Source organism: Neospora caninum, chromosome XII (genome assembly GCF_000208865.1).
Source record: "Neospora caninum Liverpool complete genome, chromosome XII".
NCBI lineage: Eukaryota > Apicomplexa > Conoidasida > Eucoccidiorida > Sarcocystidae > Neospora > Neospora caninum.
Genome location: NC_018398.1, coordinates 2356550 through 2379470, shown reverse-complemented (window position 1 = coordinate 2379470; position 22921 = coordinate 2356550). Strand labels below are relative to the sequence as shown.

Genomic DNA, 22921 nt, shown 5'->3' with positions numbered 1-22921 from the left:
CTCTAGCAGCACGTCAGTCAGTTCTGCAAGTGTGTCGGAGCAGCGAACGGCCAGCAGCAAGATGTGCAAAGGAGAAAGCTTCCCTCCCCTGTATTCTTGAGCCCTGAGGTAGACGGGTCAAACCGTATCGAAACGCGTAGAAGGCGATCTGTTCGCTCAGCCCACTTAAAAGCTCTTTTGCTTTCGCCAGTAGTCGGTTCTTGCATGTAAACACAGCGGGACAGAGACGGTAACGGCATCGGATACTGTCTCGGTCTCCATGTTCACTCGAAAGAGGCGAGGCATAAGAATAGCGAAACTTCTCCGGCAACATTGTGAGAAGTGTTTGCACAGAGAGCCGCCAAGCTCCAACTTGGGATACGTCTGTTCCTCGACGACAGCTTTTGCGGCAGAACTTCCACGTATGTTTCGGGAAAATTCGCATTGACAGACACATTCTTGTTAGCGGAGTACCGCGAGACAGATTGAGTGTCGGGCACACTGCACCGCGAAGCTCTCAGAAGAACAAATGACAGTCAACTAAAGAAGGGAAGAGCAGTTGCCACTGCAGAGTACATCTGCCTCCGGGATTATCCGACGCAACTGAAGGACAGCGGCAAGCAAGCAGCGAGCGAACCACACGTGTAGCGCGTTGATAGCCTTTGTTTGATATAATCTGGACAGAACAGGAGGTGCCCTGTGATCATTTGCCTTGTTGATAGCTTTTCATTACCGGTATGCGAGCGGTGGCAGCAGAAAGAGAAAGGGGTAATTGTGGATGGAATCACCCGCCTTTACAAACCACCCCATTCAACTGGAAGGCTACACTGCTGAGGATACATACATTTGAGGTTTACTCAGTGCTCTTCTACTTTGCGAACGCAACAACATCTGAAACTCGACGGTTAAAAACGCTTCTATGGGTCGCTGTGTTGCAATAAAGGGCCGAATCAGAGCTCGTACATTCCGAGCAGCAGAGAGGACGGTGAATGGCATTGTTATCTACCCAGTGGAGGCCTCGGAAAGCCACGCATTTCAAAACAGCGCACAGTACAACACAAATTGGCAGCTTTTGTTGAGTTCAGAACATGCACTGTCGTTTTTAGCTGTTTTCCGTCGGCGGTTGTCCTTCGGGGCACTCACCGCATCTGGATGTGGATCGAAAACCGGAGAGCATTGGTCAGCCACTGGAGGGGAAGCATGAACAAGGGTGTGGATGGACCCACGCGAATGCATATCGACGACTCCACAGAGTCAACAGAGCACCAGGCGTGCTAGCCGAGTAGAATGCCGTCGTAAGGGTCCTGTCCACACGTTTTCCGAGCATGCAGATTGCATCTGTCTGCTAGGCAAAGATCCACACTTCTTGATGCATTCACGTAACCCTGCCCGCTTCTGGTTTCCGTAGTGTAACCGTGCCGTCTCGAGTAATTTTCTAGGATGCTTCTACCTGGGAGCCGCCCTCTCCGTCCTGTAGATGCCTGGCGACACAGGTTTCCAAAAACGAACGACTGTCCTGCTTGACAGGCAAACGGGGGGATATTCAGGTCCCACCCGACAACCTGGGAATTTGTGTGTTTTTGTTTCCTAAATGTTCAGCGCTGAGGTGTCTAGACAACGCGTCTGATTCGCTGCGGCGAACCATGAAGCCGAGAGCACCTCAAGTGATACAAGTGTCCTTCCTGAACAAGAAAGTGACCGAAACGCGGAATGAAGGAGAGCGTGCCACTCCGTCTAGCGGAACCAGATGCCGAACTTCACGCCCCACGCCTCCCGTCGCAACTGCCAGTGAGGTGTCGGTAAAAATCTTCAACACGTGGACCTCTGTTTCAGCGTTCGGCCAAAGTTGCCGAAACACAACGTGTGATTCGTTTGAAACGCTGCGATCCTGCTCTTGGCGCCTCACCTTGTTAGAACCTTCGTTGGAGTCACGCAGTTTTGTTCCCTGAATTTGACTGCCAGCGCCTGCTGCTGACGAGCAGACTTCTGGATTTGCACGTTGCACGGAACATCTATCAGACTCGCTGAGCAGCGCGAGGGGGGCAAACGTAGGTGTCGCATTAAAGGTGAAAACTCGCATAACTTGGGCATGTCTTCGTGCCTGCGAACGTCAGAGCCACCACGTGCGGCGAATCGAGAGCCAGGCGGGCGTGGCGCGCGGCAAAAGGTTTTCAGGCAGCAGACGGCTTCTTTTGCCTTTTGCCGGAGGGTCAAGCGAAAAGTTCCACGTTGTAAATGCCTTTCTTTTCCATGAAAATTGCAGTCCCGTTCCTTCATCCCGCCTGGTCGACGGCGCTCAACTAGAGACACAACCCAGACGGAGACAGGCTCGGTGGCTAGCAGTCAGCGCGAACACAGGAGGGGACGAGATGAATACTGCAGCTAGTGTTGTCTGTGCTCACGAGCGCTGAACAAATGGGAAGTTCGGGCAAGTTCGCCGCGTCCGCCGTTGAGTGATTGCGGAGTTTCCAAGCGAAAACAGTGGTTCTTTCTGCCTTGGGCATCGTCTTAAAGATTGGTGAAAGCCAGCGTAAACACGGCGCGAATAGTGGACGCTTTTTCATCGGTCAACTGCCGACCTTTCTGCGCGGGTTCGTCGCCGCCATGGCTTTCTCCTCGTCTTCGCATGTGCGGTTCCTCGGGAATTTTCCTCCCAAGCTTGAAAGCCCCATTCTCATTCTCTTGTGTTTATATTGAATCAGCCCAGTGTGCGGCTTTTCCCTGATTTTGTCGGTTTTTCTTTGGTTCGTGCGGCTCTCCGTTGCCTCGCGCTGTGACGGGCGCCGTTATCGACGGCTCCGGCACTCTCCGACCGAAAGAAATCTTGAGGGAAGCATTTCACCTAGTCCCACATAGGCAGTCGTTGTTTCCAGGATTTCTGCCCTTCATGCTCTCATATTGCGTTGCGTCTTACCATCTTTCGAACTTCGTAACGATCTGTCGCCCGTAACGCGGCGCGAAGGGAAATCTGCCTCGTCGGACGGCCACGAGAAATTGGCTTAGATTGTCTTCTCCTTGTCTGTCTCCCCTGTCCCCTGCCTCATTCTTGTTTCTTCTCTCCATTTTTTTTCTGTCTTCCGCTTTCTCCCGCTTCCATAAGTCTCCGTTATTTCGTGCGCCCGCTTAGCCAACCGGAGCGGCGCCTGTCCGTGGCTCCACCTTTATTACCCCTTCCGTTCTGAAATAAAAATCTGCAGCGAACTAGGAGAGAGAGGTGAGGTGGAGGACATCGAAGTGGAGCTTTTAATTGGTGCCTTTTCTTCTCCTCCTCGCTTCGCTGCTGGACGGACACATGCGGCGCTTAGAGACAGACGAGAAGGCCTTCACGACTGGTCCTTCCGTATTGTTCTCTTCCTTCTGTGTGCGCTGAAAGGAACCGAAACGCGAAACCGAACTGCCCTGGCGCACAAAAGGAAAGAGAATGTGACAACACGTTCTTGTTCTTTTTTCTACGATCGTATTCGTTTCCTCGTCTTCTTCTCCAAAAAACAAACCTGGTTTCAGATCGTCGTACAACAGATTATGATCAACGCCGGCTTCGCACTATGGAGTATCAATCGATTACCTAAAAGAGCCCTTGTCGGTGTGGGATACACCTGTCTCCTCTTATAACGAGACGCTGTATCTACGTCCAGCCTCTTCTCTTTCGCTTTCACATCTTCGCTCTCCCGACGCCTGGTCCCCGTCGGTCCGCCGCCTCTCATTTCGTTCGCGTCATTATCTGACTCCTCTTCTTCCACCTTTTGTAGACACAATGGAGATCTGGGTCCGCTCTGTTTTGTCTTGCTGTATCTTCATGGCTGCCATGCTTGCCGCTGCGGCCGGGACTGGAGGTGGAGCGCTCTACATACCAGGGTACGTGGTGGCTCTCCGAGATGTGCACAAAGCGGTTCCTCTGTCCAAAGTAACGATTTTCGGAGCTTGCTTGGTCTCCGTTCTTTTCAATCTGGGGCGCAAGCAGCCGTCGGGCAACTTGCTCCTCATCTCGTACGAATTGGCTGCCATTCTCGAGCCCTTCACACTCATGGGAGGCGTGCTGGGAGTCCTCCTCAACATCGTCATGAGCGATATTCAAATCATTTGCTGTCTCGTCGTCGTGCTCTCCTTCACGACCTATAAAACCACCCGACGAGGAATTATCCAGTACCAAACGGAGTCGCGCCTCCTCGCCGAGAGAGCCGGTAAGGCCTCACGTGGAGGACAAAGAGCAATCAGGACACAGGAGAAACGTGCGAACAGCGAAACAGAATACCACGAGGATAACGGCCCCCCCCCGGTGTTTATCCGCGTTCATCTGTCTCTGTCTTTATCCCGATCTCTCTATCTATCGATGTCGTTGGATATACAAACTTATGTGTTGAGTGTGTCACGACGCCCTGATCTTTTCCACTTCTGACAGAGGCAAGGCAATAGGAGGAGTCACACAGTGAAACAAGATTGCCTTCACGTGCACGGGGTTCAGCTGTTTTCTGCAGAGGCGCGGGAGAGACATTTTCTAAGGTATACAAGGTGGGCAAGGCAGCCTACTCGAAGTGTATTCCTTCCCTGGTTTTTCTGGATATAGATAAGCAGCATCTGTGGACACACCCGTTTTATGAAATTTTCTGCGTCTCTCGCCTCTGGAAGTCGATCTTCTTCACCTATTTGGAGGTTTTATCCCTTCCTCGTTCTGGATACACGGGTCCTTTTTCTTCCTCTTCGTGTCTCGCATGACGCCGCCTCTGTGTGTGCATGTCTCTTGGCAGCCCGTCTTTCCCCGATGGATCGGCAGCCTCTGTCTGCATGGGATCGCGAAGGAGAAGAAGAGACATCGTCTCTGTTGGCCGGCGACGAGCCGCGTTCGACGGTGCCTGTGTGTACCGGGAACTTCCTTGCGGTCTCTTCGCTAGCAGAAATGATGGAGACACCGCAAGTGCTGCTGGACCCGCTTCCGGATGATTCTGGAGACAGGAGGCCCCAGCTGGCTGCGAAGGGCGAGGCGCTTCTTCCGGCGTCTCCGGACGAAAATGCGGTCCTCGTGAGGGAGAGAAAAGAGCTCTTGGAGGCGAAGCGTCACCCGTCCTGGATAAGTCTGGCGTACCTGATTTTCGACGTGGCGGTCAATACCCTGTGTCTCCTCGGCGCCGGAGGCCCGATTGCGGTGGTATGCGGCGAACCCTGGCAGCAGGCTCTGATTTTCTTCCTCATTTCCTTCCACGTCTTTGCGACCGCGCTCTACGCGCGCTGGCTGCTCAAGTCGAAGCGACGGAGAGAACAGCTGGGAATTCGAGATGAAGACGTGGAGCACGGCGGCCTCGGCTGGGTCTCAGCGCGTACGGTCGTTCTCTATCCATTTTTGTCGCTCCTGGCTGGGGTCGCCGCCGGCTCTCTCGGAATCGGCGGCGGGTTAATCAAGGGGCCGTTGCTCCTGGAAATCGGTCTCAACTCGCTGTCGGCTGTGACGACGGCGAACTTTATGATTTTTTTCACTTCTTCCGCAAATGCGCTGCAATACGCGACGCTGGGCAGACTGAACTTTGAAGATTCGATAAACTTCTTCCTCGTCGCTGCCGCCGCCGGGGCCGTCGGTCTCATGTGCGTCACAAAGGCGCTCAAACGAACAAAGCGACAATCCTACCTGACACTCCTGCTCGCCTTCACCACCCTTCTCAGCATGGTCTGCATGCTCTTCTCCTTCGGCTACCACCACTTTCGGAATGTTGTCACCGGAAAAGAGAAACCGCTAACGATTGAAGACGCATGCCAGGAACGGCATCGACTCCTTTTTGTGCACTCATAAACACGGGGGACCGTGGCTCCCCTCAAAATCGTCTTTGCTCTGGAAAAAACTGTACAGTATACTTGAATATATATATATATATATATATATACCTATGGATAAGTATATTCATCTATGTATCTTCCGGGTTTTCATACGTAGTCGCTACGCTTTTTAATTGATACAGACCTATTTACATTGGCGTATCCTGTGTTTTCCTACCCGTTTGTAAGCGATATGTCGTAAGTGAAATGAAAGAAACACAGGAAGCAAAACGCTATTGTCTTGTTTCTTCCCTGGCCGTTCGCTGCATAAAGGCTACGAGGATCGGCGCGCCGCGTTCCCCGCGAGCGCAAGGCGTCGACTCCTCTTTTTCTCCTCTTCTCAGCGGACTGTTCTTATCGCCTTAGATGTAAACATTGGCACTGTACAAATGATCCGCAATAGCCAGAACTTCAGACTTCAAATCGAAACACGGAGAGATTGTCTTCCCGCTCAGTCGTGGGACTTTATTATAGCCGTCGTTACGCGGACGAGGGGGAGGGCGGCGCCTACAAAAAGGGAGGTTGAGTCGTATCCCCTTCTGTCCTGCTCTTCTTCCTCCGCTCCATTTTTCCCCTCGTTCTCTTCTTTTCTCTATCCCCCTGTTCAGGATTTCTCTCTTCGATTCTTCTATTTTCCAGTGTGTTTCGGTGCCGTTTGCTGCCGAACCTGGCTCCCTGCGACAAGCGAGGGGAACAAAGCGGCTTGGAGTTTTTTTGCCTGTGATTCGTGCGTTTCGTGAAGTCTCCGTATCTTTCCGATTGCTTTTTGTCTTCTGGACTGCCGGGGGCCAAGATCAAATCCCACAAGAAATAACCAAGTTGGGAAAGCAGGGGACAAATTTTCTCTCATGAATTGGTGTCCATGGGGTTTTCTGCAAAGATGCAGCCTTCTTTGTCGAGAAGCGAGGAAGAACACGGGGGACGAGTTTGTGGAGAGGCGGAAAGGAACCGCTGAACGCCTCTGTGGAAGGCGGTGCGTGCCGTTCCCCATCTCGTTTTCTGGGTCTTCGTTGTCCCTGTAGAAGGACTTTGTGAACCAACAGAACATGATATCGGAGCCCAGATAACTGCCTCCCTCCTGCCTTTCGCCCTTTGCTTTCCTTTGTCTTTTCTTTTCTTCTCACTGCTTGTGAGGAGGGGAACCGATTTGTAGCAAGGGCACGCGCAGTTGGAGATCTCACAAAAAGCAATTCAAGATCTCTGTTCACTGGGGTCAGTCTTACTCCCGTCAAAGAGCACGTTGAGTGCGAATGAAAACGTTTTTAAGATGCAGATCACAGGCAGCAATCGCCCTTTTAAAAGTTTCACAGAAGAAAGAAGTGTGCGTTGCCGAGAGGCATCGCCAGAGCACAGTCTTAGTTCGTCTCTGAGGTATAGCGACTCTGTCCTCTGGCGTTCTCGCATAACCAGAGTCGAAGAATCACACCTCGGCGTTTTCCGCAGACGACGAGTTTCCGCGATGGACGCATCACATATGTTTGCTTCTTGATGTCCCGCTACACACCACACCGTAACTGGGCTCTCATCCTCCCGCGCTTAACACACACATGTCGCTCCTCGCATTCGTCACCGACAAAGCTACCACAGCAGCGACGAAAAGGCTCTTCGGACCCAGCTACACGGGTGTGTGGTTGCCCGAGGATTTAGAGAAAGCCTGGAGGAAGTGGGAGCGACACTTCCTTTCATCAGTTTCCACTCTTCGCCTTCTGAACAGGCATTGGGTCCGCTGAAATGGAGATCGGCGTGTGTCCTCTCGTCACACCTGGCCTGCGTGTCCCCTTTATATCTCCCGTTCTCTGTTTTCCTTTGTCGGCAGGTGCTTGTTCACACGAACAGCCGGGAAACGCACTCCCTGAGTTTTTCCCTGTTTACCTCCTCTACGCACCAGAAATGAAGGCGCTCTGTGGACATGTCTGATCTTCCTCCAAGAACACACTCTGTCCTTCCATTTCTCTTTCTTCCGCTCTTTCGTGTGAAACGTTTCCTCTCCCCCGCCCTTTTATCTGTTGTCGCTTTCCTCCTCTCTCAAGCGGGACGTTCTTCCAACCAATCACGATCCACTGTCTCAGAGACGACGAGGCAAAGACACCCAGAAAAACAAGTGCTCGCCTGTATCAGCGACGATGCGTGCGTGTTTGGGCTGCTGGTCACCGGATCTCGAATTCTTTTGCGTGTACGTATCACCCTGCTTGCTTCTTCTGAGTTAAGTCTGGACAGAAGAAACAAAAGAGAAGTGCCTGTCCTACTCTAAAAGGACTGTTTCGGCTCTGTGCTCTCAACACTCTGAAACGTCTCCATTTGTGCTCGGCTCGCGCTGCTGTCCTCGATGCCAAAAAGTACAATTTCCACGACCTGCGTATACGACCCTCTGCGCTCCCATCCTGCCTAGTCAGTTGGCGTTTGAGCGGGGGAAAAGCTCTGTTTGGTCACCTCTCCTGCGAGAAAAGCGCACAGAAATTGCTGCTGCTGAGCAACGCCTGCCCACCAGCCACATGCGGCTTCACGACTTTGGCACTGAGGAAAAAGGAAGAAAACTGAGAAACCGCCGTCTTCTCCGCACTCCAGATGTGTGCAAGTTCCTGTTTCCCGCTGCCGCGCGAGGGGCGCACAAAAGTGTGCACCCAACCTGTGTGGAGTACCGTTCACCGCAGGTTGTGGCAAAGTGCGGGGGAAACGCGAAAAACCGGAAGACTCAGGAAAACCGACACAGGCGCCTGCCGACCGGCGTCAAATGCCCAAACACGCCCCGCTCGCCCCACGCGAAAGGCCGCAACGAGACGCGACTCGAGGGGAGAAGAGACAGTGGAGGCAGTCGTACACCGTGTGGCCTTTGCAGCGAAGAAAGCGCGAGATGAAGGAAGAACAGCTCTCGCAAAAAGGAAGCACGAAGCTGCTTGGGGGGCAGGAGACCGGGACAACCAATCGGCCAAACTCGTCTCCTTTTCCATCTTTTGAGGAAAGGAACACACATACAGGCTTCCACCTTCTCGGCACCCCCCAAGAGGGTTTCTCCATAGGGAGAAGTACGACACTCGTCAGAAGACACCCTCTCTCCGAGGACATGCTGGAAAAAAACTGAGAAAAAATCCCAACTTCCCCACACCCAAGCGTATCTGCCTCTCAGCTACAAGTCCCCTTCTTCCTGCAGGCGGCGTGCGGGTTTCCTGATCTCAGTTCGCGACAGAGACAGCTTGTCCTCTTTCTTTTTCTCTCTTGTTCCCAAGAAGACAATCACCCTCGCATCTCGATCGTCTCCGGCACGCGCAGGAGCCTCCCCCCCTGGCCGACTTTGCGCACACAGAGAAGATCCTGCGAGCTGCCTAGCTTTGCGAATTCCTCGGAGATTCGCGCCTTTCTTGCTTCCTCGCCTTTTGCCTCTTCGTCTGCTTTCTCGGCCTCTTCCTTCACCACACACGAAGACGGGAAGTACGCTGCGCCGTCTCGGAAGCCTCGCAGATGGACGGGCGGGGCGTCACGGACAGCCGACAGCAACTCTTGCACCACCGAGAACAGAGAACTGCTTGCCGTCGTCTTGTACCACGCAAGCTGCAAACAAAGCGAATGACACTGAAAATCCAATATCTCTTCAAAAGCCATGGTTTTTATAATCACACATACATTTAGGTGTTTCTAGGTTTCTTCTCAATGATAAATGCTCATTAGCTCGGAAACACGCCACGACTGTACCCTTTGTGAACACATTACGTCCCCGATCTTGACAAACGCCGCGTCTTGACAAGGATCTCTATTTCTATTTCGGAATACGGACAGATGGCTCTCAACTGTTGGCTACGCGTCTCCACTTCACATGCGTTTCTTGGCGGCGAGCTAGAATGATCCCCCCCTCCCCCTTCCCGTCTCCTTCCCGCCCGCGCCATCGCACTCCCGGCACATGACCATTTGTGCTTTTTCTGCTCGTGAATTCTCACTTCCGTGATCGTCGGCAGATGGGGTCTGAGGAGAGGCACGGTCAGGGAGTTGGACGCGAGGAGGAGCAGCGCGCTGACGCCGACAAGGACGTCTTCGTCGACTTTCGCTTCTTCGTCGCCGAACGCCACTGCGGCAGCCACGGCTGCAGCTGACATGCCGTCTGTGGCTGTCTTGGCGTCGTCCTTCTTCACGGTCTTCTTCTTTGCGTTTCCGCCACTCGCACCCGCCGCTGCATGCGCAAACGCAGGACGCCCAGATGCCTTCGAACTTTCCTTGCCTTCTGCGCCGGGACACGGCGACCCTGGGCGACCTCCCGCCGCTGTTCCTTCGTCTTCTCTTTCTTCTCGTTCGCTTCGTCTTTCCTCGTCTTTGCTTCGGGCTCCAGCGACAGACGTCTGCCGGCAGCCGCCCGTCTCGCCTCGCCGCAGATACGCATGCACGGCGTCGCCCTGAGTCGGTGGATAGCCCGGCTCGTACGCGTCCCCCCCTAGGCCATCCTTCGCCCCGCTTGCCGCTTCGCCGTGCGTCTCCCTGGTCCTCTCGCCTCGCTCCTGAGCAGCCCCACACGGGCGCGGCAGGAAAGACGCAGGAAGAGGCCCCGCGCCACTGCCTGGGGCCGCGGAGGCGCCCGAGGACGGGTAGCCTGGCGGCATCTGAAGTCTGTCGCTGGGTTGTCCACTCGCCATATGCAGGTTTGGATGCGAAGGCCTTGTGGAGTCTGCAGTCGCGGACCCTCCGAGGTCGCGAGGATACACTCCGCCCTCCCCGTCGGCCCCCGCCTCTGGTGGGAAGTTCGAGGCCCCGGGGTGGGGACTGCGGTGAGAAGACGACGCCATGCCCCGCGGCGGCTCGGGAAGCCTCTCGCCCTTGTGTGCGCCGTACCGCCCTCCAGCTGACGCCTCGCCAGGGCGCCCGGCCAGCCCCGCGCTCTCTTGGCTGTCTCGCGGCATGTGAGGGACGTTCGGTTGCCACGCGACCTGGGCGTCTTCGCCTTCGGTCCCCGCGCGCCCAGAGGGGACGGTGCCGGGGGCCCGTTGCAGGGAGCCCGACCCGTGCCCGGAGACACCTGCGCCGTTCACATCCCCGAAGAACTGCGTTTCCCCGCTCTCGGCCGAGCCGGGTTGCCAACCTCCCGCGTACATGGTCCCGCCCCACTGCTGCTGGACAGGCTGCTGCGTGTGCATCATGTGGGGGTACGCAGGCGGAAAGAAGGAACTGTCTCCTCCGGGGCTCGCCGCCGGCCCCGCCCCACACACCTGCCGAGCCACGGCGCGCTGTTGCTCGTGCTGCCACTGGAGCCACTGCTGCTGGCGCCAAGAGGACGAGGAAGAGTAGTAGTTTTCGGGGAAGTACGGACTCGAGTAGTGCTGCTGCGGCGAGGTCCCCGGATGCATTGCCATCCACTGGCCTTGCTGGTCGCCCCGGCCGGCCACGGGCGCAGAAGATCCGAACCCCGGAGCCGCAAACGAGCCAGGGTACCCCGAGTGGCCTTGGCTGGCACCCATGCTCTCCATCGAGACGTTTGCCTGTTGCCACATGCCTGGCGTCGTCGACGCGCTGTGCTGGTCCGAAGAGTAGTAGAACGACGAGGGGTACGATGAGCCTGCGCTTGGATCGCCCTGGCTGGGGGTGCCTGCTGGGTAGTACCCTGAAGTGTTCGGGTAAAACGAAGACGGCGCAGAACCACCACGACCATCTTCCTCCCGATTCTGGGAAGGCTGCGGCGCCCCGTGAGTTTCGTCTTGGCCGAACAGCGGCGCTGGACCCGCGCTCTCCTCGCGATCGTCTTCTCGCGCTTCGACGTCGCTCGCGTCCTCTCGCTCCTTCTCGCCAGGCAGGAGAGAAGACAGAGGAGTCTGCGGTTCCTTCTCGCGTGAGAGGCCTCGCCCCGGATCGGAACTTTCTCCGACACGCGTCGTCGCGCCCTGGGTAGCGATGCTTGTGGACCCCTCGCTCAACTCCGGGGGCTGAGCCTTCGCGCGCTCGCTTTCCGGTCCCTTCGCGCCGTCTTCACCCAAGAAAATCGCCACGGCGCCGATGCCGTCGCTGCTGTCCGAGGTCTTCTTCCCCGTCGGATGATCTTCGGCCTCCGCCGTTCGACCTTGGAATTCTGTCGCCTGCTCGCCAGTCTCTTCGTCCGCGTGTCTCCCTGGTGTCGGGTTCTCTTCCTTCTCTCGCGCCGTCTCTGCCTCGGGCAGAAAGAAAGGGAAGACACACTCGGCTATCACCTGCGCGGACCGCCTGTAGGCTTCCTTCTCCCTTTCTTCTTCGCCCGTTCGCCGCCGCTTCATTTCGCGACCGTCTCCCTCAGAAGGCGCGAGCGCCGCCGCTCCAAGTCGCGGTTCCTCGCCCTTCTGCGCGGCAGTTCCCGGGGGATGTGCGCCCGCCTCGAGCGGCGATCTGGGCTCAGGCAGCGTCTCGGCGGCCTTCGCATGCACACCCCGCGCTTTATCCTGCCACAGCGCCTCGTCGGGAACCGCGTCGATGGCTCCAATGAACTGCGAATAGAACCATCCGCCACGGCTCTTCTCGAGAGACACCGTGCCCTTCGAACAGGAAACAAAGTAGTGAGGAATCACGGTCGCAAACGGACTGGGACACGCCGGCGACACTAGCCGACGGTTCGCTTCCGAGTCGAACAGCGCCGTTGAGGGAGCGAGAGGATCGGCCAACTCGCTTCGCGACTGCAGCCTCACGTCCCGTTGCTGCAGAGAAACGGACACTCGGGAAAAAGCGCAGGAGATACCATCCAGAGTTCCTAGCGGACAGAGACCACCGCGGCAAGACAGGCCACGAGGCGGGCGACACAAAAAAAGAGCAACGCACCCGACAATCGACCTGGCGAAAACAGAACGCGGAAAGAAACCCCAGACACCTGAAGGGGGGGGGGGGGGGGGACCGGCATCAGAGTGGGCAAAAACAAAACACAAAAAGAGATACAGGGAAGGAGAAAGCAACGCAGGGCAGCGAGGAGCCAGAGCAACAGACTGGAGAGCAGCAACATAAATATACACGTACGCATATGTGTGTATACATGTATATATATATATATATATATATGCTTATATACATGTAACGAGAGAGAGAAGGGGTGACGAACCATTCGGAATTTAAGAAAACGAAGGAGTGGCGTAATGAACAGCTTTGCTGCGGCTTCCACGGCCGCCGGCGACGGTCTCCTGCCTCGGCGTTGGCGGGAGGACATCTCGCTGCTCGGCTGGCCTTCGTGAGCTCTGCCGAGACACTCGAGAACCTCGCAGAGCGCCTCGGCGGGGCCGTCTGCTGCTAAATACACCACTGCGAGGCAGGCTGAAGCACAACACAACATCAACACACAGCACTCATGCGCAAACGAAATACGGACATATTTGTACATATGTATATGCATATGCTATACGCCAATGTGGAGACGACAGTGAGGATATACAACCATTATATCTTTCGGTCCTGAGGCATTTGTCCTGGACCTTTGCGCTGCCCCACGGCTCTATACGTGATTATCTGCCGAGCAACCTGCCAACCTACGCATGTCTGCATATCACTCTGGAAGTCCATCTCCATCTGCCGAGCCTCCGGCCCCCCCCCCCCCCCCACCCTAATCTAAACACCATTATGCATCTCACAGCACAGAGAGGCCATGCACGCACACATATATACAAATATGTGTATAGGTTGACGGAGAAATGCGAGTATGCCTCACAACTCGCACTCATTCATATGTATACATACATATATTTATATATATCTGCAGATAGGTATATCAGTATATGCACAAGCTTCTGTCGTCGCGAGTGAGCATGGGTACAGGCGTGGAGATAGCACCTTTGACGAGGATACGAGGGAGTTGGATGGACGGCACCGAGACTTCGAGCTCCAGAATGGCTGAGGCGACCGAGAGGAAGATTTCGAGGTGGGCATAGATCGCCTGAAGCAGAGTCCATTCCAAGAAAGGAGACGAGAAAAGAAGTTGTGACTGTCGAAAACCACCTCTTGGGTAGCTGCTCTGTTATGTCCGCGAGACGCGCAGAGAAACGCGTCACGTCAAGCCTCGTCTTTCCCGTTCTTTTTTTCGTTGTCCTTCATCGCCCCCACGATCTCCGTCCCCTTTGTTCGCCATGCGTGTCCGTCGCCTCCTCTCCGAGTCTCGTTTTTCTCCCCGCATTTGTGTTTTCTCTTCCCTGCTCTCGCAGATCCTCTCCTGCCAGTCCACTGGCTTCCGCTCCCCCGCCGCGTCCCGGTTGCATCTGTCGCCGCGTCTTCCCTTTGAAGGTCCTCGGACCTCCCGCGATGAATGCGTCCACGCGCATAACGGAATCCGCCTTTCTGTTCAAACTTACAGTCTGGCGAAAGAGGAGCATCTGCGCGGCGAACTCGGAGACAGCCTGAAGAAAGTGGAGGCCTGGTCGGCCGTCGCACACACCGAAGCGTCGCAAATCAAAGACTCGAAATTCGAAAGAACGCTGCACTGCGAAATCGAGAGGGGGCGGGAAAGCCAACATCTTGACGGGTTGTCGCAAACGCAGCGTGCACGCCAACTGAGAGATGAAGGCAGACGAACGCGAGCAGCAGCACGCAGCGACAAAAGCCAACGTGACTGCACCCGAAAATACACTCCTACGTCGACAAAAAAAAGCAAAAGTGCACACGCACAAACGCACATCGAAACGCACATGTGTGCTACGGATCTCGGAAGGGGGAGAAAGGGGACGGACCTGCGGCACACTGGAGAACGCGGGGAATGCGCGTGTGAGATATTTCTTGAAGGGATCGCAGAAAACGCGCGACTGCGGAGACGAAGGAAAGAGCCACCCACGACGACTGGGGAGCATCTCGGTAGAGGAGAGAAGTGGAGGAAGGAAACAGTGCAGGCGAGGGCGGCGGCGGCAGCTGCAAAGAACGCACAGCAGTCAGAACATCGCAGGGAAGACGAGCGTGCACGTGCAGCCCGGGGAGGAAGAAGAGACGAACAAGGGGAGCAGAACAACAGGGAGAGTCCACCCAGAAAAAGCTCGTCATACGCAGGAGTCCGAAGTTGGGTTCAAAGCAGAAACAGGGAACGGGAAAGGGAAGGTTTTTCTCTCTTCTCGCCACTTCGTGCGCTCTTGCCCCATCGAGGTGCCTACCAAGGCAACGAGTGCAGTAAAGGCCTTCACGATTGCAATGCCAGTCTCAAGCTGCGGGCCCAGTTTGTCGATTTGACCCTTCAACTTCTCCCACCCGACCAGGCGAATGTGTTCGGTGTTTGCGAGATCTTCGTCTTCCTTCTCTTGCTCTTGGCTCTTTGAATTTTCATCCGCATTCTTCGGTTTCGGCACGACAGACTTTTTCTCCAACGCACCACCCCTCTCTGGCTCGCCGTCCGCTTTCTCTCCCTGTCGCTTCTCTCCGTCTTCCCCTTTCCCGCCCTCCGCTTCGCCCCTCTCGCTCTCCGCCTTCTCCCCCTCCTGTCTCTCTGTCTCCCCGCTGCGCCTCGCCTCGGGCCTCGTCTCCTCGCCCCTTCTTTCCTCGCCTCCAGAGCTCGTTGCCCCGTTCTCGGCTCCGCGCTCGTGCGGCCCCTTGCCGTCTCCGCCTCCAGAGCTCCCCCGAGCCCGCGTCGACGAACTCGCTAGCTCCGTTTTTTCCGCAGGCAGGAGCAGCGACGACGCAGCGACGACCCGCGAGTATATCGGCTCCAGAGCCTTCCCGAGGACGCGCGGTTCACCGAGCATGAGCAGCTGCAGAGAGAGAAGAAATGCAGCCAGACTGTGCGGGCGCTGCCACGTCGCAGGCGCCTGACCGAGGGACGAAGACGAGAAGGAGAGCAGGGACTGGAGGATTCGAGAGACGTGGCGGTAGAACGCATGCTGCTTGATTCGGGACGCCGGAGTCGCGTCGAAGACGCGCTGCACGGCTTGGACCGCCTTGCACAGTTCACTGCAGACAAACGCGTCGAGCGAAAACGCGTTCTGTCTCCCGCCTGCAAAGAGAGTCCGACCCTTCTTCTTCACGTACGCCCCCTTCCCGCTCCGGTCTTCCCTTGACGAAGCCGCGTTCACGTCAGGCTTCCCAGGCAACACGCCCAGGTCCGAGACAAACTGCTGGACGGCGGGGTTCTGCGCCACCAGCGAAGAGGCAGCAACGCTCTCTCTCGCCAGCGACTGCATCAGCTTTCTCGCGGCTTCCCGGCTCGACCCAGGGGCGAGGAAGGAGGCGAAATCGAAGACAAACTCCAAAGTGTCTACGCCCAGGTGCCCGAGAAGCAGAGGCGCAGCCGCCGACGCCCCGTCCTCCTCTCGTGCGTCCTGTCCAGCCTCGCCCTCTCTCTGCTCTCGCGCCTCCAGACGCGCACGCCCCTCGCAGTCGCTCTCGCGCGCGTTCTGTACCTCCTCGCCGAGATGCGAAGTGGGCGGCGTTCGACACCCACACAGAGAACTGGAGGCGAACCCGCTGACACCGTCGTCCTCGCCCTTGCCGTTCGCGTGCGCTCGCAACAGACTCGCAGAAAAGAGAGGCGAAGCCTCCGCCGACAGGAGCGACACTGGACGCCCAAAGAGCAAGTTTTGCGTCTCCGACATCTCCCCCGAACACAGCGCCTGTTCGACGGCGCGGCCTGTGTGAACGAGGGGCGCTGTGGAAACGCGACGGCCGTTCGAACCGACAGACGTTTCGTGGCCCGACTGCATTTCCGCTCCGGGCGAGCAGACGGAAGCGAGTAAACGCCCCTCCCTGTCCAGTGCGGCGCCAGCACTCTGCTCCGGGACAGGACCGCTCTGTGACGCCGCTGTCATCTCCACGTCGCCGCCTGGAAGGTCTGAAGAGACAGCCCTCCCAGGAGCGGCAGAAAGAGACAGGGGCGAGACAGGATCGTGAGACGTCTGAGGCGACTCCCCTTCACTGGCAGCCGACGACGGCGGGAACGAAAACGGCTCGAGAGACTTCTCTGGCTTCGACCTCGGCAACGGTTCAGGATCTCCGCTTCGTTCCCCCATTTCAACGTCTCTCTCTCCGCTGTCAGCCGCGTGCTCCCCGTCTCCTGTCTCCTCTGTCTCCCGCGGATTCGCTTCTTCTGTCTCCGTTTGAGCTTTGCGCCCCACAGGCAGGAGCCGGCTGTCGCGGTCTCGCTCCTCGGCCTCTGCTCGCATCAGACCCACCTCGCGGCCCGACTCGGAAATCGCCGTCGCCTTCCTCGCCGCCCCATAACCTGCGAGGAGACCGAAGGCAGAAGAGACTGGAGCTTGCTTCTCTTCCGGTTTAAGGGCCGCCAGGAAGGAGGCGGCGCGGCTTTCCTCTAGAGCGACAAGGCTCGCTTGCTCTTGAACCAGGAGGTGGAGGAGCTGGGCGACGTCGCCCTTCGCTGCAGCCACCAGGAGGCGACAGACTTGCTGCCGACTTTCTTCTTTGAGCCCCTTTTCGCCCTCCTTTCGCGCCTCTTGCTGGTGCTCGTCGCCGACAGCCGCGAGAGCATCTTCGAGAGCTCCGACCGCTCGCTTCGCATTCGACAAAAGGAGACAGGGACCGTCAGACACGCCGGAGGTTCCAGGACAACAGCTGGCATCTTCTGTTTCCATGCTGTCTCCTCGTCGCGTCTCCTTTGCTTCCTGCTGAGGCGCCTCCATCTCCTCTTCGACATTCGCCGTGCCCTCGACCCCTTTCTCGGCACTCTCTGCTCGTCGTTTTTCTCCGACCTCGGCGGGAGAAACGAGCGGGGAGGTCGCGCCGCCCTTCGCTCCGCAGACGCGCGCGTACTTTTGCTTCTTTTCTCGCACCAGGAACGCGTCCAAAATCCGCATGGCCGTCTCTGTACAGACAGTGGAGAGGTAGCGCTCGCCCTCATACGCAGAAAGCGCACAGCAGTCGAGAGCCGACAAGAGCGCTGACGCGAGGCCTTTCAGCGTCCGCTCTCTCACGAGGGCTGCGAGTCGTTCTTGTTCTCGCGCCTTGCTGTTGAACGGCGCCGACCCGTCTCCACCGGCTCCGCCGAGGCCTCCGGAGCCGGAGAGGGACAGGAGGAGACTGGAGCCCAAGGCGCCAGAGGACGAGACGCTTCCGGCCCCGCCGCCCACGGAGCCTCCACCCAAGCCCGAAGACGAGAAAGAGCCCAAGAGAAGTCCGTTTCCACTGAGACTCGACGATTCACCGCTGCCAGAAAAGGACGGAGGCCGCCGAAACATGCGGCATTGGCGCGTGAAGGCGATATCGGATTTCTGCACAGGAAAGGCAGAGCAGGCACTCCGTCGAAAATGAGACAGCGGCAACAGATCTGGAGGAAGGAGATTAAGGAAGAGACAGCAGACTCGCAACGATAGCAGAGAACGTGATCGCAGAGGAAGAGCTCCCCCCCCCCCCCCCAAACGTCGAAGTGGAAAACAGTATCCCGATGAAGAAATTTAGAAGGGCCTTTTCGCAGAAAAAGACCCTTCTAAATCGCTCGTGCAGACAAAAAACGAACCTCTGACAGTCCTAGAAGAATTTCCTCTTCGAGTTCCACGGCTTCTGCTTCGCTTCCCTCGTCTTCGTCGTCCTCGTCCGCGAATTCCCCACTGGCAGGCTCGCCTTTGATTCGCTTCTCATCTTCCCGCAGCGCCGCCAGTCTCCTTTCTTCTTCTGCCTCTCTTCCGCCTCCTCCTTCAGCAACCAGGAGGCCGTCTGGACTGACGGTCGTTTCCCCTGGACTGCCGAGGAGTCCCCCGGCTGCTGTCCCCAGAGCGCCGGCAGCCGGTGCCGCGACCGCGGTCGGAAGGCCCTTGCCCCCAGGCGCCCCCAAAGCTCGCCCCATGCAGTTTGCGTTCCCCACCGCGGGGCCGCCCGTTCGGAGAAGCGATGCGCCTCGAGCAGCCGCGCAGACTTCTTCCCAGAAAGAAGACGTGTTTCTCGGAGCTCGGCCGCTGTCGGAGGCACCGTCCCCTTCGCTGGGCTCCCGCGCGATTTGCAGCCCAGCCGCAACCGAGGCGTCGAGGAGACACTGGCGAGAGACGCCCGCCAAGAAGTTCACGTTCCCAGCTTCGAACAAGATGTTGCTCAAGATGGCCGAGACCAAAGAGACGATGTGGAGATTCGCGTCTTTCCCGTCCTCTCCAGAGACAGGCGAGTTGGAGACCGAAGAAGAGAAGGGGAGAGGCGGGAGAAGATCCGCGGGCCTGATCGGGTCGTGGAGAAGCGCGACGCGAGAGGCCGGCGGCAAATCCGTATCGAAAATCGAGAGAAAGAAAGCTGGCAAATCTGGCGAAGAAGGCTGGAGACGACGAAGAAGAGAACGGTGAGCCGACAAAGCAGCCTCCGTGAGAATCCCGCTAAGTTGATCGACGAGACCCGGATGCTGCAAAACACAAAGACACACGCGCAAAGAGGAACAGCGCCACGCCATCCACCCTCACCTCGCAAAAAAATCAAATCCATGTTACAACATATACATATATATATATATATATATATAGAGAGAGAGAGAGAGACGGAACAAACAACGCACCCGGTTCTGGTCCAAGGCTTGAACCGGGCAGATCAGGCTTGAACCGGGCAGAGCTCGCGACGCCCCACGTAGCAGCGATATCACCCCTCGGGTGATCCTAGCACATCCATAGCCCCCTTCATACAAGATGGTCTATGTATCCCTAACGCATCTACACAAAGGAAAATGCGGTTATGTGCATGTGAATATGTATGTATGTATGTATGTATGTATGTATGTATGTATGTATGTATGTATGTGTACGCGGGTCACTCGTGGGACCTGCGACTTGCCTGCTGTATGGAGATGCCCCGATCAGGTTTCGACAGGCGATAGAGAATATTCAGAGCGAAGATGAAGTCTGCAGGTGCAAAACGTCTCTCCTCCAGGCACTGCTGCAAACGAAAGACGTCTGACCAGACCACGCAGCACCCAAAAAACAAGATCAACGTACAATTCCAGAGAGCGACGAAACCCCAGACCCCGCAATGTCCACCCAAAAATACAAAAAACTGTCTCGAGATATAAAGACACACACAAACACGAACGGGAACATAATTGTATCTGGCTACGGATGCGATCATCCGGGTGAAACAGGGCCGTCGCGTGAACCTCTTCGTTGCTCGTTGGTCCTGACTGCCGTGGCGTTTATCCCGACCACCCAAACCGGATAAATGCATCATACATGCACAGCGTCCTCGCAACGGAGACACTGCATCGATCGGGGTGCGTATACACTCGCGACTCTTGACGCCTCGTGCTTGCTTCTCACCAACTGCCGGTGGAAGGACACCGCGCGCAATCAGTGCTTCGCGCCGTCTCCGCTTCCATCGCCGCTCGGCCACAGCCTCGGGCGAGTATTTGAGGAAAAACCTAAAGAACCAAAACCGGAAAGGCGAAACGGCCGCGAGTCGGCGGCAAAACGGACGCGGAATAAGGAGAAAAGAAAAGAATACGGAAAGAAGAGGGAAGGTGCACAACTCTGCACTCCAAGACACACACATATATGCATATATAACTATACACATATATATATATATATCCAGAAAGAGAGATAGAGCCTTGGTTAGTCCTTAGACTCTGTGGGAGACACACGGGAGTGTGAGGGAGAATGCGAGACTGACTAGGGCGAGCCAGTGAATCTAAGGCGTCTCACTTGCTTCTTTTTCTGTTCATTTCCAACACTCCGCCTCCCGGTCCGAGGCCTGCCGCGCCTCCCGCTCCAGAGGTGCTTCCAAACTGCTGCGCGAGTCTCCTTTCGTTTCGTGTTCTCGGCCCCGCTGCTCCCAAGGCGAGGAGTTGTTCGTCGTAGGCCGGCGAGGCGCCTAGGAACGAGGCCCCCGGGAGGGCCAGACCCTGCTGTTGGAGCCCCAGAAGCGGTGTCTCCGCGCCCGAAGCCGCGCCGGGAACACCCGCGCCCGCGAGCCCAAAGTAGGGACTCGCGGCCAGACCCCCGTTGGGACCCAAGCCGAGCGGCGAAAATAGGAAGTTCTGAGAAGGCAGAGAGGCGGAGGAAAACGCAGCAAGAGGGTTTTGGGGGTCGAAGAAAAGATTCGCATTTTGGGGAAATCCCGCCGCTGCTGAAGCGCCAAGAGCAGCCCCGCCGGCAGGCCGGGCTCCAGAAGGGAGACCTGCGGTATGCGAGGAAGAAGCGCTGCTTCGCTTGCAAGGTAATTCCATTCCTGGAGGAATCAAATCCTTCTTGATGTGCTGGGGCACGCGCTCGCCCTCGAAGTGGCGAATCCATTTCACATAATAGCGTTTGACCTGGAGCAGCGAGGAAACAGAGAGAAAACACGAACGATGTCTGTGGCTGTCCCTTTCTTCCGATCAACTCCCCCCTGTCGAATACACACAAATGGTCGGTTTCGCGATCCGTATAACGGCGTCTGATTATTCCTATTTCTAGTTTCTCTTTTCTGTAGAAACCTTTTCATTGGCGATGTCCCACCTGTACACGGCAACGAAGAACCCATTTACAAAGAACACGGAATCGGCATTTTATACTTTCCTCTGCTCCCCTCTCGTCCTCCACGGGCATACATAAAGATATATAGCTATGGAGATGTGCCCGTAGAGATGAGCGTATGCAGAAAGGTAGACTGGGGAGAATTAACGTGTAAATACATGCTTAACTGTAAGAATTATTATACGGTTGCATAGGGCAGGAAAAGAGGAACAGGCGTGCGTATAGACAGAGATGTGCGTTGTGAAACGATGTCTTTCGTCGCCTAAGCACTGCGTCCGCACCTGCTCGAGATCCTGGGCGGATGGCGGTTTGTCCTTTGGGACGAGACGAAGATGCTTCGCGAGATATCCCCATTTGTTGTTTTTGTTGATTCTCGGGAAGCCTCCCTGTTTCATCGCCGTCATGAACATTTCATACAAGTCGACCTTCTGCCCCAAGAGCCGCCCGGGCACGTACGGGTGCCCCCGCTCCAGGTGGTACTTTTCGAGGCTCGCTAAGAACTGGTCGCGATCCATCTTGGAAACGCGAAAAGAGAATGCGAGGACGAGAGTCGGATCAGGAGACACACGGCAACACGATCACGGAAAACAATCTTGCAGAGAGCCCACGGAAGTGCGAGGGGCGAGAAGCGACAAGGTACGGCCGTCGGGCAGAGACAGAGAATTGGTTTGGATGAAGACAACGAAAGCGGAGGACAGAGTTGGACGTGGGGAAACGAGAGGGGGTGAGACAGCGTTTCGAGGAAAATGCCGGGAAGGGAAGCAAATTGGATTAGATCAACACGTCGAGGAAAGAGGAAAACAAAACTCCATAGCAGAGGACCGCCCCCTCCTATCGCAGGAGGCGGGCGAGAGAGGCCGGTCCATGCGAGGCTACAGAAAGCCTGGCGCGACGACGATCAGATATCTGCTCGTTCGCAGCCGCTGAAAAAAGGGAGGGGCAGTGACAAAGACAAGAACTCGTTCACACGAGCAAAGCAGGAAAGGGCGTCGCAACACAGTGGAATTGCTTGCGCCATGCACCGTGCGCCCTCCACTTCTTTTGAATATTTATACCTAAGCATGTACACACATACACATGTAAATATGTTCAATGTTGACAGGAAACGGCGGAGGACGGAGAGGCGGGAACACGGACAGGGTACTGACCGTGGTTCCTGCTGTCTTCTCTGCATGCAATGATGCACTTCAACCGTCAAATGGGGGTCTTCCGGGACCGGAAGGGAAACTTCACGACACGGAAACGACAGAGGCCATCAACAGCCCGATGAGACGGACTAGTACGTGGCGCGTCTCTGGACTGTAAGCGAGTGTCTCAAACCTGGGTGACGGAGAAAAAGACACAAAGGGAGGTCTTCTTGTCAAACAGCGGGTCCCGAGAACCTGACGCGGGGAAAGCAGTCACCCAACGCTCGCCCTCTTTTTTCCTCTCTGTCTCGATTTAGGTCCGCGAGAAGAGAAGGCCACGACGCACCTGCCGGGGCTCGGAGGGGGACCCGAGAAAAAGCATCGGAAGAATGGCATACGAACGAATATACCAGAAAAGACACAGTGACGAAGCCAACATGCAGTCAGGGACTGCATGAGACAAACAGGCGAAGGCGAACAATCCAAGTCTGGCCCCTTGGAAGTACACAACTCTTACTGTGGTGGGGGGAGCGGCGAGACTGCGCATTGAAAAGGGAGACAGAGGAAAGGTACGGACAAGTTTCTGGAGCTGACGCCACACGGGGTGGCTGCTGGAGGAAGCAGGGAACCGCGGGCGCCGGATCCCGGGTAGAAGCAGGAAAGACCCGTCGAAAAGCCACGAGGCTCCCC

General features: G+C 56.5%; 2 protein-coding genes across 2 annotated transcripts; one reads left to right on the top strand and one right to left on the bottom strand.

Moving 5' to 3' along the window:
- Positions 1-3733: 3733 nt before the first annotated feature.
- On the top strand, positions 3734-5758 carry NCLIV_063190 (conserved hypothetical protein; the record flags this gene model as incomplete). Its single annotated transcript, XM_003885870.1, has 2 exons — positions 3734-4160; positions 4725-5758. The coding sequence occupies 2 exons, from the start codon at positions 3734-3736 to the stop codon at positions 5756-5758; spliced, it is 1461 nt and encodes a 486-aa protein (XP_003885919.1).
- Positions 5759-9012: 3254 nt separating this feature from the next.
- NCLIV_063180 (putative ARID/BRIGHT DNA-binding domain-containing protein) lies at positions 9013-21619 on the bottom strand (the record flags this gene model as incomplete). The annotated part of the gene is made up of 13 exons (XM_003885869.1): positions 9013-9327; positions 9711-12416; positions 12812-13020; positions 13534-13636; positions 14049-14176; positions 14424-14598; positions 14835-15624; positions 15703-17894; positions 18140-19006; positions 19590-19651; positions 19908-20008; positions 20292-20902; positions 21386-21619. 13 exons carry the CDS (start codon positions 21617-21619, stop codon positions 9013-9015), a joined length of 8493 nt encoding a protein of 2830 aa, XP_003885918.1.
- Between the last annotated feature and the right edge of the window lie 1302 nt (positions 21620-22921).